We start from the raw sequence: 16,787 nt of genomic DNA, 5'->3' as shown, positions 1-16,787 counted from the left end.
GTAATTAAGGCTCAAATGGAAGTAGAACTGCTCTCCGGCTTCCTGTGCCTCGCCGCTGTAAGTCAGGTTGAGAAGCAGGGATTGCATGTCACCATGGTTTCCATCAGTGTTCTGAAATACAAACAAATAACGTCTCTAGCCTTAAATAGATCTAAAGATAACATCACACTCTTTACATCGTCATCTTTGCCTTCCTCCTCGTTGATGCGCTGTCTCTTTCAAAGGTTTAAAGATTCAAAAGCCTCATTTGTCATTTTTCCAATAGTTACAGTGTAGTTTTGGCAATGAAGATCACCGACAACAATTCAACGTATATTAAAATAAATAATCAAATACATGAAATTGTGCGAAAGTCCAAATAGTTTAAGTCTATTGCAGACAAAATCTTCATATAAATTGGGTTAGGTGGAGGGTTACATGGACCAGACTTCTTTCTGCACATGGATTTGACTGCAAATTGTCTGCTTGATCCTCCCTAGCAACGGTCTGTTCTCCTTAGCAACGGTCCCTTAGCGAAAAATAAAAGTCCAGTTGAGTGAATTCAGGGTGGATGGGGTGGGTCTCAATAAGCAAAACTAGGATAAACTAGAAGTAAAGAATAAAACAATATAATAATAAAATAAAGAATAATACATTAAAAAAGTAAATAAAAAGTATTAAAAAAAATAACAATAAAAAAAAAAGATTACAAAATCATTTTAAATAAAAATAATTTGACAAATAAAAGACCTCTGAAAGGTCCAAATGGACCAATCGTAAACGCAGTGTAATGAATGCTTATAAAACAGGGTTCGGGTTAGGCATTGCTTCCGTAACACTGCAAGTCTGATCTTATTTTGACAAGGAAACTCCATTCATTCCACTGTTAAGTGCACACACAACAGGTGTTTTTCCCCAACAAGAAAGTCTCGCTCTCCTACAGACTCATTTCTCTAAATTGTCTGCTTTCTTGAGCACTTAATGCAGGCAAATGGAAGGACGCGGTGCTGTGATGAGACAGCAGAGTGCACTTTTCTCTTTAATGACAATACAACCTCCCACACACAGCGCCTTGCTCCGTTTCAATCCCAGAGCTGCCTCGCTTCACATCGTCATCGCGAACGCCTTTGATAGATCCCAAATGAGTCAGAACCGTTGTAAGAGACATAACGCTGTGTCCCCCAGACTCGAGCAATTATGCAGTTTCTTCAAACAAACACACACACACACACACACACACACGTTCTTCATCTGTGTTTAGACTCGCAGAGATACTCCAGCGTTTGTTTGAAGGTGAGACGTGACAATAAGAGCCAGATCTGTTGATAAGCAATCAGCGAGGCGGACTCTGGAGACACCCGAGCGAGCCCAGACCTCTCCTCTAATACTCAGTGCAGTGTGGACACTTAGCCGCGATGGAAAATGGTCACAGAGGGGAGGGAACGCAATCCCATTCTCTCACACACACACACACACACACACACACACACACACACACACACACACACACACACACACACACACACACACACACACACACACACAATGTTATTACCTCTGAATCCAGGAGAAATAGACCCAATTTCTTTGTTTTTAGAAAAGGTTACAGAAAAGCAATACCTATCCGTGCAGTAGTGGTGTCACAGTCCCACAATTTTGACTGTGATAACTGAGTCTAAAGGAATCAATACCGCCCTAATATTACAGCCAACAGGAAAATCCATAACAATATCTTTTATAAGTTCACCTGTCGTGGACAACTTTCTACCAGCTGCTGCACACAGCTTTCTTCTTCACAACTTCTATCTAAATGTGCACACAAGAATCCAGGTGTGACAGGGAGTGAGACAGCATAGACTTAGACTTATGGTTACAATGATGTACCAAAAACTTAATTGATTAATGGATAAAGGGTCAAATATAGTCATGAAACACATACAGACATGATGAGGTTACTGTACTACATCAGGTGTCTGTGCAAACACAGACGTTAAAATGAGCTTTCTTTAAGGTCCGTTGAAAATTGGCAAATAAGGGCCATTAAATGTTCAACAAAGAGAAAAGTAAAGGAGGCAGGAGTGAGATTAAAGTACATTTACCAGGAAAAAAGGTTGATATTCTAAATAGTTTGACAAAAAAAGGACACAAATTAAAATAAAATGATTGAATACTCTCTCATAAGTCATACACTTACAATATACAGTGGGGCAAAAAAGTATTTAGTCAGCCACCAATTGTGCAAGTTCTCCCATTTAAAAAGATGAGAGAGGCCTGTAATTTTTTATCATAGGTATACCTCAACTATGAGAGACAACATGAGAAAAAAAAATCCAGAAAATCACATTGTAGGATTTTTAAAGGATTTATTTCAAATGATTGTGGAAAATAAGTATTTGGTCAATAACAAAAGTTCATCTCAATACTTTGTTATATACCCTTTGTTGGCAATGACAGAGGTCAAACGTTTTCTGTAAGTCTTCACAAGGTTTTCACACACTGTTGCTGGTATTTTGGCCCATTCCTCCATGCAGATCTCTCTAAAGCAGTGATGTTTGGGCTGTCGCTGGGCAACACGGACTTTCAATCCTCCAAAGATTTTCTATGGGGTTGAGATCTGGAACTCTAGGCCACTCCAGGCCTTGAAATGCTTCTTACAAGCCACTCCTTCGTTGCCCTGGCAGTGTTTGTTTGTCTCTACCCAGAATCTCGCTCTCTACACTCATTCTCAATGTGCTTCTTGACCTTATGGCAATGGAGGGGTGCTGTGATAAAGCAGATCTTTTCTCTTACATATATCCCCCACTCATGTCGCTTCTCCTTTCAATCCCTGGTCTGCTCGCTTCCACATCTCATTTCCACCCTTTGTTCCAAGAGTCAGGTTGTAAGTACATCCTGTGTCCCAGACTCGGCATTCAGTTTCTTCCAAACACACACAACACACACCACACAAAGTTCTATCTGTTTTTGACCCAATGAATTCTCCAGCTTTTTGGGTGGAGTAATCCAAATCTTAGCAATTCAGGAGGGCTCTGGAGACAGATGCAGCGGCCTCAGAACCTGCTCTCATCTCTCAGTACCTTGCCGCGTGGAAATGGTACAGAGGGAGACGCAATCCATTTCACACTATCCACACTCTACCACATCACACCCCCATGTTTTCCTCTAAATCCTTGATCACCAATTCTTGTGTCTTTTAAAGGTTACAGAGCATACCTTCGTGCCAGTGTGGTGTCAAGCAAATTGGACTTGTATGGTCTAGATCATTACCCCTAAATTAGCCACAGTGAATTCCTTACCCAATACTCTTATACTCACTTCGGATTCACTTTTACCAGCGCTGGCACAGTCTTTCATGTGACTTCTTTCTTGTGCACACAGATCCAGGTTTACCATAGTGGACAGTTGATATGAACTTTGGTTACAATGATGTACATAACTTTTATAATGATAACGGGTTCAAATATAGTCATGAAACATAAGACATGTGAGGTACTGTCACTACGAATCAGGTGTCTGTGCAAACCAGACAATCTTGCTTGTATTTGATTTGCTGATTATTTACTGAGCTTTTCTTAATTCTTAAAAATTGAAATACCATGTTAAATGTTTCCAAGGATTGTTAAAGGAGCTAGAGTGGAGATTAAGTACATTTACAGAAATAAGGTCTATATTTTTAAATAGAACTTTGCAAAAAGTGCCATTTAAATAAATATTCCTCTTTGCTCCACTTACATATTATGTTTTGAAGTCTTGGGTTTGGATTAGTTCCTTAACATAAGTCATTCAGCATGAGAAGAGCTTAAACTATTTCTAAAAGACTACAGAAATCTGACCTATAAGACAAAAAAGGGATCCTATTCAGAGTACGGAACACATGTAGGAAATATATATTACAGTGTCATATTTAAATCATATCGTTCTCTGGCAAACTAACACTTATTACCTCATGGTTTTCACATAGATTTGAGGTGTGCTGCTTCAAACTGGCTCCTTTAATCCATCCTAAGGCATGTGTGTGATGTTTTAATAAACACCTTACTTTCTTGCATCACCCTGAACTGATTTTGCTCAGTGTGAGAGATCTCCTCCTTCTTTGTTGGAGGAAAAAACATTTTCTTAGTAAAAAGCAACAACATGCAAACAAGAGGAGCTGAATTAAGGTAGAGCTCGGCCATACCTCATGTAGGTGAATCAGCACGGAGAACGACCAGGTTTCTTTCCTGGTTAGAAGTTGTATTCGAGTCGTGCTCAGACGGCGGATAAGCCGCATAAAGGACGCTTTGACACCCTCGGACATGTAATTACTTTATAAATGGATCTCTGCAGGAGAGGTTTTAATGCTCCGAAGAGCACAGGCTGATAAAATACTGCCAACGAGTCCTGTTTTCTAAAACACTGTGGACGTCCATTAAGCTCAACGCTGGTGACTATCGTTAATGAGAGGAACACACTGATCCATCACAGGACTGACCTCAACATTTAAGACGTGTGTGATCCGTTTCTGCTTTAATATGTGCGTGTGGATGTTGATTTCTCACTCTGTCCTTCTAAGAGGAGCAAATATTAATTGGTGTTTATAATTGACAACATGGCAGCTGAACGCTCTTCCTCCCTTTCTGCGCAGGAGACACAAAAACAGAGGAGACGGTCCACAAGGAGCCGGGAGAGGAGAAACCAGAGGAGGACAACGACTATCACCGGAGCGACGAGCAGGTACGCCCTCACCTGCTGATCCTCAGAGATCTTGGCTTCTCATTTCCTCTCTTACAAAGTGACTTTTGGACTTCCTTAGAGGCTTGTTTTGCCTAAATTCGAAGAAAATTGTTCATAAAGTTGCATAAAGTTGAAACATGCTGAACTTTTGCCTAAATTAATATAACTGGTTGACAATGACAGAGTGCTCAGAGTTCAGAGAGCTAATATTTGTACCCGAATAATTTAAGTCATTTTTTAAAACCTCCAAACCACCATCTCCACCCACAGTACAGATAATAAAACATAAAGGATTACAGATAACACCACCTATCTTTCTGTTTACTCGAATATATCCAATATATATATTTAATAAAGTCCACTTAAGGATCCTGCGCTGCATCCTCTGCCATGCAATGCTTTATTTTTAACATAAAAACACTTTTATGGGACTAATTAGAAGGAGTTTCCAACTAAAATGTTACCTTTTTAATTGAATATTTCTGCACTGTAATATAATATAATTGGTGAAAAGGTTCATAGATCTTAATCAGGATGCTTCTGTGTCTCCTGTAATTGTAATTTCCTTAACAAACTAAAACATATAGTATGTTTTACACGAAGAAAAACACAATTTAAACGGTAAAAAGACAGAAGTATCAGATTTCAATATCTAAAAATGTACATTTATGAAACCAAAAACATCTGCGTGGTTGGATAAAACAAGAAGGAAGTGGAAGCATGTTGTTTTTATAGGCTTTTGTACCAGCCCTCAAACAATAGACCATTTATTAATAAAAGCAGGCAGTGAGTTTGTGTTTTAGCCCAGATTAGACGAAGCAAATTGGATGTTATAATTGCGGGTTACAAAGCAGTCTGTCAGGAACAAAAGCACCGCAGGACAAAAACACTGATGCTGATAATTGTGGGAACAATTGCCTTTTTTTAAAAGCCTGCACATCAATTAATGCCTTCTTATAAAAGTGGCCCCCTATGCGAGACACCGGGCGCTTTTACAATTACTGGAGTCTTTTGTGTGTTTGATTCGTACGGCTCCGCCACACAAAATGGAAATTCATTTGTATTCTGGCTCCTTCGCAAACCCTGAGACATGATATCAATAATGCGCGGCGAGTCATTGTGCCAGACGGAGACACTAAACGTCTTGGCTGCGTTGTTACATGCTGAAGGAGATTGGTTTTAGTCGTTGTTGTGAGGACAGAAACCCAACATGCAGATTTAAAAAACAAGCCTCCGATCCGGCAGCTGTGGGGGGAGCGGGTCGCCCCAAAGAGGGTAGAGATCTCGACCTTTCGGATATTCTGCAGCGGTGCAGAATGTGTTCAGAATAAGTAATGCTGCAGACTGTGTGAGCTGAATGCAAGCATGTCAAATGTCACCGAGAGGAGGAGGAGGAGGAGGAGGAGGAATGTAAGAGGACTGAGAGAGAGGAGGTGCAGGGTAATGGGGTGGGATTAAAAAGTTAGAGGAATAAAGATGAGTATGAGGATGCTGATATGAGAGGAGGATGAGGGGAAAGGACACGATACAGTAAGATGGAGATAAGGACATTCTTAAAGGGGCCCTTCTATTTCTAGCCTTTAAAGACCATTTGCATGCACAGGAACCTATACAACACACTACAGGAGAGGGGAAACTCCAAAGAGCATAGAAGGACCCCTTTAAGTGATTACCAAACACTGTTCTCCTCACATTTGGTTGTTCATTTTAAGGTCTGTCTAAGAAAATACGGGTTTGCAGATCAGTTTAGAGGATCGTATATATAAACCTACACCTAGGAACCAGGGGAGGAATATCTTTAGATGCCTCTATAGTTTGCAGCTGCATATTCCTCACATTTGACATTTTTATCTCCAAACTAGTGTTGCAGTGTCTTATTTTTTGGGGAAGAAGTGTGTCTTTTGAGCTTGAGGAAATGCTCCATTAAGAAGGATGGTTTCAGTTGGTCCAAAATAATCATCCATCAAATGAAGATGAGAGAGAAAGTAGTCCCAGAGTCCCTCCTGCTGCACATCAAGGCTACCGGTACGCCTGGCCGACCTCCAGAACAATCCCCCGCTGACTCCTGGACGACCTTTCAGTGTTTAACCTTGGGGCGAGAAGCAGTGCCAGAGAAAACTGATAAAGCAGTGATGCACTGTATAAACAACAAAAAGAGAAACAGTGGAGTCACAATCAATCAGAGAGACCCTACGTTATCATGAAGCATGACGTAAACGGCTTTCAGAGGTCGTTATTGTCTCAGGACAAGGCATGGGACGATATAATAATGCCTTGTTCTGATTATCTTGGGTAATTGCATAGATAATCAATAAATATGATACCGATGTTCATCAAAACACACTTAAAGAGGCCCTATTTAGAGGGTTGTCTTTCCTGTTGTGTGTTATACTAGTTTGTGTGCATGTAAATGGTCTGTAAAGGCTAAACTCCCAAAGTTCCTTGAGTTAGGATATCAAAAATCAGTACTGTCATCTACCTGTGAATGTTTTCTCTCACGTAAAGAGATCATCACCCATCATATCAGGGTCACTCTCCGGATCTATGAACCTCTAAAGAACTCCAAGTGATGAAAAAAAACCGGTGTAAACTGAATTGAATCCAGATATTTTGTGCTTAAAGACCCCACTTTGGATACACGTGAGATTGCAGCTCTCCTCTAAATTATGTATCCATCCTCGATTCCTCAAAGCCCGATTTGACACACACACACACACACACACACACACACACACTTTAGTCTGCATATTGCCTCATGCCTCTCCCAGCCTTCATGCCTCTGTAATGAGACGTGAAGAAGTGCTTCTCTTTCTCTGCGTGACACCACAAAGGCACATGTGATGTTTCCTTGATAGGCCTCCATATTGCATCATCTCTGTGTGTGTGTGTGTGTGTGTGTGTGCTGTGCGTGTGTGAAGACGTCACTAATGTAATGTAATGAAACCACATCTATTTCACATTACCAGCCTCCTTGAAGGCCACCGGAGAGATTGCCGCGCTGCTCTTTGCTTACAGAGTTTATTTGAGATGTGAGCGGAGAGCATGTTAGCTCTACCGTCTCCACAGAGAGAGTGTGTGACTGAATAAAGACATACAAAGTGTGTGTGTGTGTTCTCCTCCTGGTGTGTGTGGGCAGCAGCTCAGAGGCAGTAATGCTTTCTGACTCCTGCAACCATCCTCTGCCAAAACCCAGAGGAAAGCAGTGAAGCTCGGTCGCATGAAAGAAGACAAAAAGCAAAACACAAAGAGACAAATGCTGCTTCAGGGGGACCAGCGGGACTCTCCGGCTGAATTAACCAGCTGTTTTAAGCTTTAATAATAACTCACTCTGCTTTAATGAAGTTAAGAGGTAATGAGCAGCTCTCCTTGACAGTGGACTAGTGTGTGAAGCTTAATCCAAACGTTTTTTTCAAATGTTTCCCCAAAAACCATAGCTTTAAAAGTCTTTTTTAAAATCAGGTATACATACATTATTATCCTGAATTCACCACAAGTCTTTATCTACCAAAATATTTGCCGTTAATCCAGATTTGTTTGCGTTTATCCTGTTCAAATCTGAAATAACTTCAACATTTCTTTGTTTTTCTGACTGCTGCACACAATTGGGATTCAAGCACTGACGGGTTATTAATATTATTTAGGAATAAAAGTTGATTTTATAAAAAAAGACAAACTCATTTAATAAGTTCAATTCATTTTTAAGTGTCTTTAGTTTTGTGTAAGGACAATAACGTCATAAATGATGATTTTGTTCGCAATGTAAACCATTTTTGAGTGAGTCACTACTCTTAATTTAAAGAATGTTCAATCCTAGATATACTTAACATAGAGACCAGTATTTATAAGTAGTTTCCGGGGGTCTCTGCGTACGGTTGTTTCCAATTATCCCATTAAATCCATAGCTTTAAAGTCCAGAAATATTTTTTTCCCAAAAGAAAAGATTCTCTTTATCTATCAAAATATTTAAGATTGTCTGATGTTAAGCCAACATTTGTCTGCTCTCACACGGTGAGATGAGTTATATTTAATAATGCAATTTGATTTTATGTATAAAAAACTTTATTTCAATTTAGTTAGAGGATGTTTTGTGTTTGAGCGATAACGTCAAAAAAGCTATTGTGCAGCGCCCGGGGAGCAATGGGGAGGGGGGGATTGGAGGTGTCCGGTGCCTTGCTCAAGGGCACCACAGCAGGGCCTAGGAGGTGAACTGGGACCTCTCCAAGTAGCAGTCCACTTTCCATATTTCATGTCTGTTTGGGGACTTGAACCGGCGACCCTACGATTCCCAGTCCAAGCCCCTACTGACTGAGCCACTGCTGGACTAGAGCAGTGGGCAGCTATCGTGCAGCGCCCGGGGAGCAATGGGGAGGGGGGATTGGAAGTGTCCGGTGCCTTGCTCAAGGGCACCACAGCAGGGCCTAGGACGTGAACTGGGACCTCTCCAAGTAGCAGTCCACTTTCCATATTTCAAGTCTGTTCGGGGACTTGAACCGGTGACCATTTGATTCCCAGTCCAAGCCCCTACTGACTGAGCCACTGCTGGACCTATTGACTGAAGCATCTATTGATCATCTTTTCATCTTTTCTAACATTGAAATGTACTAACCATCTCTCATGTTTAGCTCTACTTCAGTTATTTTCAGTCAAACAGGCTGAAGATCTACAGCTAAGCTAGTGTAAAGCTGCAAATATCCTAAAACAAAAATATGAAATTGATGGAAATATTCAACTGCAGTCGGTGATCTTTAATACTACACAGGCAAAGAGTAAAGTATTGATATATAGTAAACGGTCTTCTGGATGTTCCCTGCCTCTCACTGACTCCCCTGTGGTGTTTTTGGTCTCGGGGTTATGCTCAGCGTGTCTCTCTGCTCGTGTCTCCCCCTCAGGTCAGCATCTGCTTGGAGTGCAACAGCAGCAAACTGCGAGGTCTGAAGAGGAAGTGGATCCGCTGCTCGGCACAAGCGACCGTCCTGCACCTCAAGAAGTTCATCGCCAAAAAGCTCAACCTGACATCGTTTAATGAGGTACACAAAACCACACACAAGAGACACGAAGTCGTTGCTTATTATAGCTTTAGTGACTGTTTAACCACAAAAATCACAGGAAAAAGACACAAATATGGGAGAAAATGTTTGTTTTTTTCCTGATAAATTACAGTTCTCTGCATGTTAATGACCTTTAAACTAATAAGTGGCACCAGTTAAATGTTCCTTTACCTTGACCTTCAAGTAAATCCTTAAATAGGTCTCAATGCAAAGAAAATATATGACAATTATTCTTTTATTTTCATTATTTTTGGGAAATTATACGGCCAAAAAAACCCCAAATAAAACAAATGTTAATATATGAAAAAATGTCTTTCTTTTTTGAAATGTTTTATTTTATTTTTGTCAGCAAAATAAACATCAGTTAAAAGTGCTTAGATATCAATTAACTCCAATTCTGATGTATCTTTAGTCTTAAGATCTAAGCTTGGACTGAGAGTGAACATAATGAGTTTTAATTGTATTAACGTGTGCAGGAAAGGATATATTTTCTTAATTGCTGTGCTTAAAAAACAACGCTATTTGAATCTCTTTCATTTAACATTTTACAACAAATCGTTTTAATTCTTACTGTTTCATTGAGGCTTGTTTGGGTCACCAGCTGGGCGTTAGGTTCAGCTAATCAGAAGGAAATCACACAAAGGTCAGTTAATTATACTTTCAGCGCTGACTCGCTCACGGCCCTTTGTGTGTTTGTTATATCCAGCAGGAAATGAGCGCTTATGATATCTAAATGTGGTAATTTCTGTTTTTATCGCCTCTTCCATGGCAGCAGGGGGACGAGTGGGCGATAATTTGACAGATAGGTTTTTAGATGCCGTGAATAATTATCCTAAACGCCTCCGTGTCGTCTATTTTTTATTTCCTGTCTGTTTCTCCCCGGCTGTCACAGAGATGAGTGGGTAGCCTCCATCATATCGTCGGCCTCCCCGCCCCCCCCCACCAGCTATTGTTGTCCCGTTTATTCTCTATAAAAAGCTGTTGTTGTTTTCAGCAGCGAGTCGAGCTTTACAGCGCCGTGCTTTGTCAGAGAACAGAAAACTATTTATCATTCCCCGTGTTTGTGAGGCCACCGCTGTCCTCCTGTCACACAGCTAAACGTCTGCAGGAAGTGAAGCATGAATGAAGAGGAGGAACACCGGACCCATCAAACCCTTAAAGAGGCCCTGTTCTGCTTTTTGGGCGTTTTCCCTTTCCTGTTGTGTGTTATATACGTTTTAGTGCATGTAAATGGTCTGCAGAGGCTAAAATCCTTGCTGCCTTCAGAGAGTTTAACTCCATTGGACTCCTTTGTTTACTTCAGGAACATACTGACATCACTATGTAACACTCATGCTCCTATTGGCTAGCTCCAACACGTTGTACGTGACATCACTAAGCAGGTGACCAATCACAATGGACGATTGGAACAAATTTACCTAAAAAACAAGTTAAAAAGACATTCCTGAGATCTGAAAACATCTTAATTTTTTTACATGAAATAAATAAATAATAAAAAAGCTCTAATAATTATAAATAAATACAAAATTATAATTTGTATAAATAATATTTATATAAATGAGGATAATAAATATAAAGTGTAAGAAACCACTGAAAAAATGCACCTTGTAATTTCTTAAAGCCCAAGTTATTCATCTAGCTGCTTTAAAAAAAAACAACAGTCATAACGTGAAGATCTTTACAGAAGACAAAACCAGCAGATATGGACATATACGATGCTGAAATAAGGGAGTGCCCCAAAAATATAACATATTGTAGTTTTCAAGGGCCACAAAGAATCCTCCAAAAGAGACACTTCCAGTCTTGTGTATATCAAAAATGTGCTCAAAGATGTCTTGAAAATAAGTCATAAAAAGACACATTTATTGATCAAAAATAATCCAATTACATAACAGGTTGACTAAGAGGCTGCATCCCTAGATGTGTTCCCTCAATGTATTTCATTTTGACACAAATTAGTTGACTTTGAAGGTGAAATCTCCGCTCGTCCTCCGGATTATTTTCGTCCCTTCCTGATCTCAGACCTGGACCGTTTCCCCCGCTCTGTTGGTGCTGATAAAGCCCGGCTGCGGTTCCTGCAGGCAGAGCCAACAAGTGGCGCTGTGGCAGTGTTGGCTCGCCCACATTATTGATGGGCAGAATATCAATGTTTTCCTCGTGGGGGGGGGGGGGCAGCAGCAGTAGCGTCGTGTTCACTATTGAATTTCTCTGTTCTCCAAAAAAGCCTGACTGCTGCTGCTCAGGAGCCCGGGGCCTGATCCCTGTCAGAAAAAGCTTCGACTGCAAGTCTGGAAGTTTTACTACAGAGGCCTCCCCCCAGAGTTAGGCATAGTTTGGTCTTGTTGTAACCACTCACAAATAGTTTGATCATTTCCCTTTTTTCCCGTCTTTTCCCAGCTGGACATTTTATGCAACGAGGAAATTTTGGGAAAGGACCACACTTTGAAATTTGTTGTTGTGACAAGATGGAGATTTAAGGTAAGTCGTGCTTCAGGGACACGTGAGGTGAAGGGTCTATATATTAAGAACATGTATTTGTATTTTGGTTTAAAGGCATTTCCAAAACTTTGAAATCAGTATTCATAAATCACGTTTTCTCCCAAATCTTTTCAAAGAAGATCCAAGAACTTGAGAGTTGGATCATTATTTATGATGTGATGTTTTGTCTAGCTCAAAATCCAAGGGGATATCTTTAAGTGTCTGGTTTTTGCTTAAAAAAACCCCTCAAGATATTGAGCAAGAGCAGCAACACAGAGCCCGACCAGCGTGGCGTGCTTTGATACGACTGATAAACTGCTGTTTGTTGGAGGCGTTTAGAGAAGAATCTATAAAGCGTTTTATCTGAAACAGCTCTCACTGAGGTTGTGTTTGTGTCTCTCCCCCCCCTGCAGAAATCCCCCCTCCTGCTCCATTACAGACCCAAGATGGATCTGCTGTAGCCAACACGGACACAACGGTTGTTTTGTCTTTTCTATCCCGGTGGTCGCGGACTGTGCCGAAAACCTTTTTAATTTATGCAAAGACGATCATCCAACACCAAGCAAACACCCGACGGTAAAAGTCAACACGAGCCAGCTAATCGGGATTTAAAGGGCATAGGGTGGGGGGTGGTGGGGGCGACTACAAAAAAAAAAAACTGGCAACCTCCAGCACAGATACTGCAACACTGGTGTGTTTTTAGGAACTAAAACAACCTGTTTTCTTGTCCGCTACATCCTAGATATGTGAACAAAATGGAGAGTAAAGCATATATTTATACTTTTGTACAGAAGAGACACATGGAACCAAGACACTACTGGTGCTCTGTTTACACGCAAACAAGATGTCGGGGGAATCACCGTCTTTTTTGAGCTCCATGCAGATTTCATCCTCCTGAGACTGAGACGGGAGGAGGACGGGTCTTTTTTTTATATAAAAAGGTGTTTTTTTTGTCTTTCTTTCTTCAACAATACACTCGACACATCTTGGGAGCACAGAAAGATTATGGAAAGAGTTATATACCAGGCTGTTTCAAGTAAATTGTCTCTGATTTTTTTTTTTTTTTTTCTCATTTCGTCGGCTTTGTCTAATTTTTGCTTTTGGGTTCTTGATGATTGTCAATTGTGAATAGGCTTTAAAAAATTGTGTAGTAATTTATGTTCTATATACCAATATTGTACATAAAATGTCATTACAGAGAAAGAGAGACTGAAGAGAGTAAGAGAGACTTTAGACTGTTAGAAGAAAACAGAGTGGATCCCAGAAGTGCTATCTTACGGTGGCTAACGGGTGCTAACGTGCTAACGGCACAAAGCGCGTCCATTAGTAGAAACGCGCTTCACTTTCAGAAATGATGCAAATATAAAAACACTAGTCTACATGAAGAAACATCTTCCCCAACCTGACGAAACATGTGCGGCGTTTACTAAACTGCACGAAGCTCAAAACACAATGGAAACGGGGACACTAAAACGTGACGCACACAGCTGGGACAGGTGTTGACGTTCTGGGATTATAAAGTTGGCCAACTGTCAAGGTCACTGGTACCTAAGCTAAATACACATTTTACCGTCTTATTTAATGATATGATGACATGGTTCCTACCGATATCATTGTCGATCTGCTGTAAGCTAGCTAGCTAATGTAGCTAACCTATTCATTTCAATTATACTGATAAAACACGTACAGCTGTGAGACAGTTGGCCAGTTTTATAAAACGCCACCAAGTGCTCCGGTCCCAGCTGTGTGCGTCCCTTTTTAGTGTCCCCTGGTTTCTGTTGGGTTTTGAAGCTTCTTGCAACTTTTTTTTAAGAAGCATTTAAGTAAATTATGCACATTTGTTGTCAAGTTGGTGTTTCTATATTTGCATTGCTTTACAAACTGCAGCACGTCTGTCCTAATGGAAATGTTTGTTGTAGCGCGTTAGCACCCGTTAGCCACCGTACTATCTATATGTCGGGGGCGATAAATTAGGATTTTTAAAGACAGACTCACTATCAGTATCAAAGTATATAGAAGCTTCTCTATGTTGTCCGAGAAAGACAACACAAAACAGATATATCAGATCCTCTGCCATGTGTGTGTATGTTACATTGATCTCACAGCATTACTTTAGGAAGAACGCTTCCCCTCATCTCACCGGCCATCCACCGTCTTCTTTCTTTTGGTTGTTTCAACGTCATTATCGACCAATACATGTTTAACAATATCACTACACTAACAAACAGAAAAGCCTGCAGGACATAAAGCATACAATATTCAGGCGGAAATCATTTCAAAAAGCAGGCTTTAATATCTGTCTCTGCAGTCTCATAGTGACACACCCACATGTTTACCGCTTTTGTTTGAGGAGCGAGCAGCAGATGTTTGCACCCTTTATAACATGCATCTCATTCTGCTACATTTTTCTGTCAGATCTCCATTTAATTTGGACTTGCAATTTGCATAGCAGTCTCACTTGTCTTGCAGCTGAGTAGAGCATCTCCCCCCCCCCCCGAATTCAAATTCTGGAGTAAAATATGGACATTCCTCCGCCCACAGGAGGTGAATAGATTGGCGCAGGTTCTGACCCAGGTTAGCATCTTCCTGGTTCCCTCGACAAGAACCAATGGGGTTTTTCCATTGGTGTTTTTGGAATACTGCAGGAAATAATATCTGTGGCAAACAAACGTTTATGATACTCACATGTTTTGTTCAGCAGGATAACCGCCACATATTAACACCACTTAATAGTTGTTAAAGAATAAGTGCAGTCGGCAGAAGTAGAACGCTAACGCTATAAAGGAACTACATCACGGTCAAATAACTCCACGCCACCACCTCTAAGCTAAAGGTGGCTAACGTTGGGCTACAGAGGAACATCAGCATGGTCACATGGCTCCACGTCGACCACCGCTAAGCTAAAGGCGGCTAACGCTTATTCGTCTCATTTAGACACCTTTTTGTGAGCAACCTTTGTTTGTAAATTCACCAGTGAGGTATTTTATGCTGTATCTTTAGCTTGTGTTTACCACAGACTTATTTCAGATCAATGACAACAAACACAGTTCGAGCTGACTGGAAGTGCTAACATGCTAACTCATTTCTGGGCTTTAGGACTCATTCCTGCACTCCTCTATTAAGGTTTAGAAGGTGAGGGCGAAAAGTGAGTGTGAAGTATCACAGACGGTCTGGTTTGATACACATGAGTAGATTACTCGCATCACATGATGAGTTTAAAGGACTTTATTTTTCAGTTTCTTCTCACTGCCAGTCGGAGCTTCAGATATTGTTTAGAATCGATTCACAACTTGGATTTTGTTTCTGCAGGATAGCCAGTGTTCAATATAGTTGACTTCTCAACTACACACACATTTCCGAGTGTTTTTAAGAACTCGTAAATTTCAGGTTTCACACAGGGAGGTTTTTTGAGCATTTTGATAATGAAATTCTTAATTAAAGTGACTCCCGTTGGGTCATTTGGTGCTTTTTAATGTGTGTTTCTTATCCTGAGGAGGATTGTTCCTCAGGAGCGTAACTGTGTGACACAGCAAACAACTGTTCTGTCAAACTACAAAAAATGTCGCAAACTGATTAACTGTCTTTTAACACAACTGGATCCCTGAACGCCGGACCTCAAGTAGTATTACCTCACTGTCTGCAACTACACAACATTTATTTACCTTTGCATCGTTTCACTACAAACCGTGTTGTCTGTGTGTTCATGTGCAGGGTTCCTATGCATGAGGCTGGAAAAGGTCTGGAAAAATCTGAAAACAAATTTGAAATGTCTGACACACTTTGGTCGGAAATCCTCTTATCATTCCCAGTATTGAGACCGCTTTGTATCGGGATCTTGCAGCAACGTTGGTTATCTGATCCACCATTGTTTATCTGCTATAATGGATCCTTTAAATACTGAGACATGTGTAAGAACCCTGCCTCATAAGGACCTTTGACACGTGAAATAAAAGGACGTGGTTTTTTTTTTGCCTACAGTTCTGTAAACTCTACCAGCTCAACCAAAACTCCTCCAGCAGTCTGTGATCTCCTCCCATAGTAACCTTTACTTCATCTGGGCACTGAATCCAGTACCATATGTCGAGGCTTCATTGTTTTTGGTTTTTAATTCACTACAAAAAAAATCATGGTTGAAATGCAAATGAATGAAGGTGAAAATCTGATTAGTAGAATTTGATTTCTCCCCTTTTTTTCTCTACTGGGAAAACACAACAGCTTTTGATGACACAACATTGAATGTGTTTATTGACCTGGGTAACAACGAGATAAAGCAGATTTTCTCTCAGAAACCAAAAACAATGAGCCTCAGCTTTGTGTTCAACACCCCCATAAAACGACGTACTCCTGTGCTTTACTACAGGACGTCTCTGTAGGTGCAGACTGGGTGTTTTTAAAGACTTACTCACGGGTTATTTCTAAGTCACAGTGATCTGGTATTACCGGGGGGAACATGCAGTTTGTCCTGGTGTTAATTATCAGTTTTAGCAGTCTGTATCTCCTCGACATGTCACCTTTTATGATGAAATTTCTTAAATGTGCAGAGGCTTATTCCCAACACATGGTGCTACT

At 40.6% G+C, this 16,787-nt stretch overlaps 1 protein-coding gene across 3 annotated transcripts in view; it reads left to right on the top strand.

Annotated features, from left to right (window-relative positions):
• LOC134860155 (polycomb group RING finger protein 3) overlaps positions 1-15,686 on the top strand; it is a 50,445-nt gene extending 34,759 nt beyond the window's left edge. For 2 of the 3 annotated variants that reach the window (XM_063877000.1, XM_063877001.1), the window contains 4 exons: positions 4,604-4,692; positions 9,582-9,719; positions 12,138-12,218; positions 12,632-15,686. In XM_063877000.1, the coding sequence (XP_063733070.1) occupies positions 4,604-4,692; positions 9,582-9,719; positions 12,138-12,218; positions 12,632-12,679 (356 nt within the window). In that variant the 3' untranslated portion in view covers positions 12,680-15,686. The remainder of the gene's footprint in view (positions 1-4,603; positions 4,693-9,581; positions 9,720-12,137; positions 12,219-12,631) is intronic. The other variant, XR_010165196.1, reaches the window with a different exon arrangement.
• The last annotated feature ends 1,101 nt before the right edge of the window (positions 15,687-16,787 follow it).

This window comes from Eleginops maclovinus, chromosome 23 (assembly GCF_036324505.1).
Source record: "Eleginops maclovinus isolate JMC-PN-2008 ecotype Puerto Natales chromosome 23, JC_Emac_rtc_rv5, whole genome shotgun sequence".
In the NCBI taxonomy this organism is placed as follows: Eukaryota; Metazoa; Chordata; class Actinopteri; order Perciformes; family Eleginopidae; genus Eleginops; species Eleginops maclovinus.
Note: the sequence above shows the minus strand (reverse complement) of the source record. Positions and strands in the feature narration are given on the sequence as shown.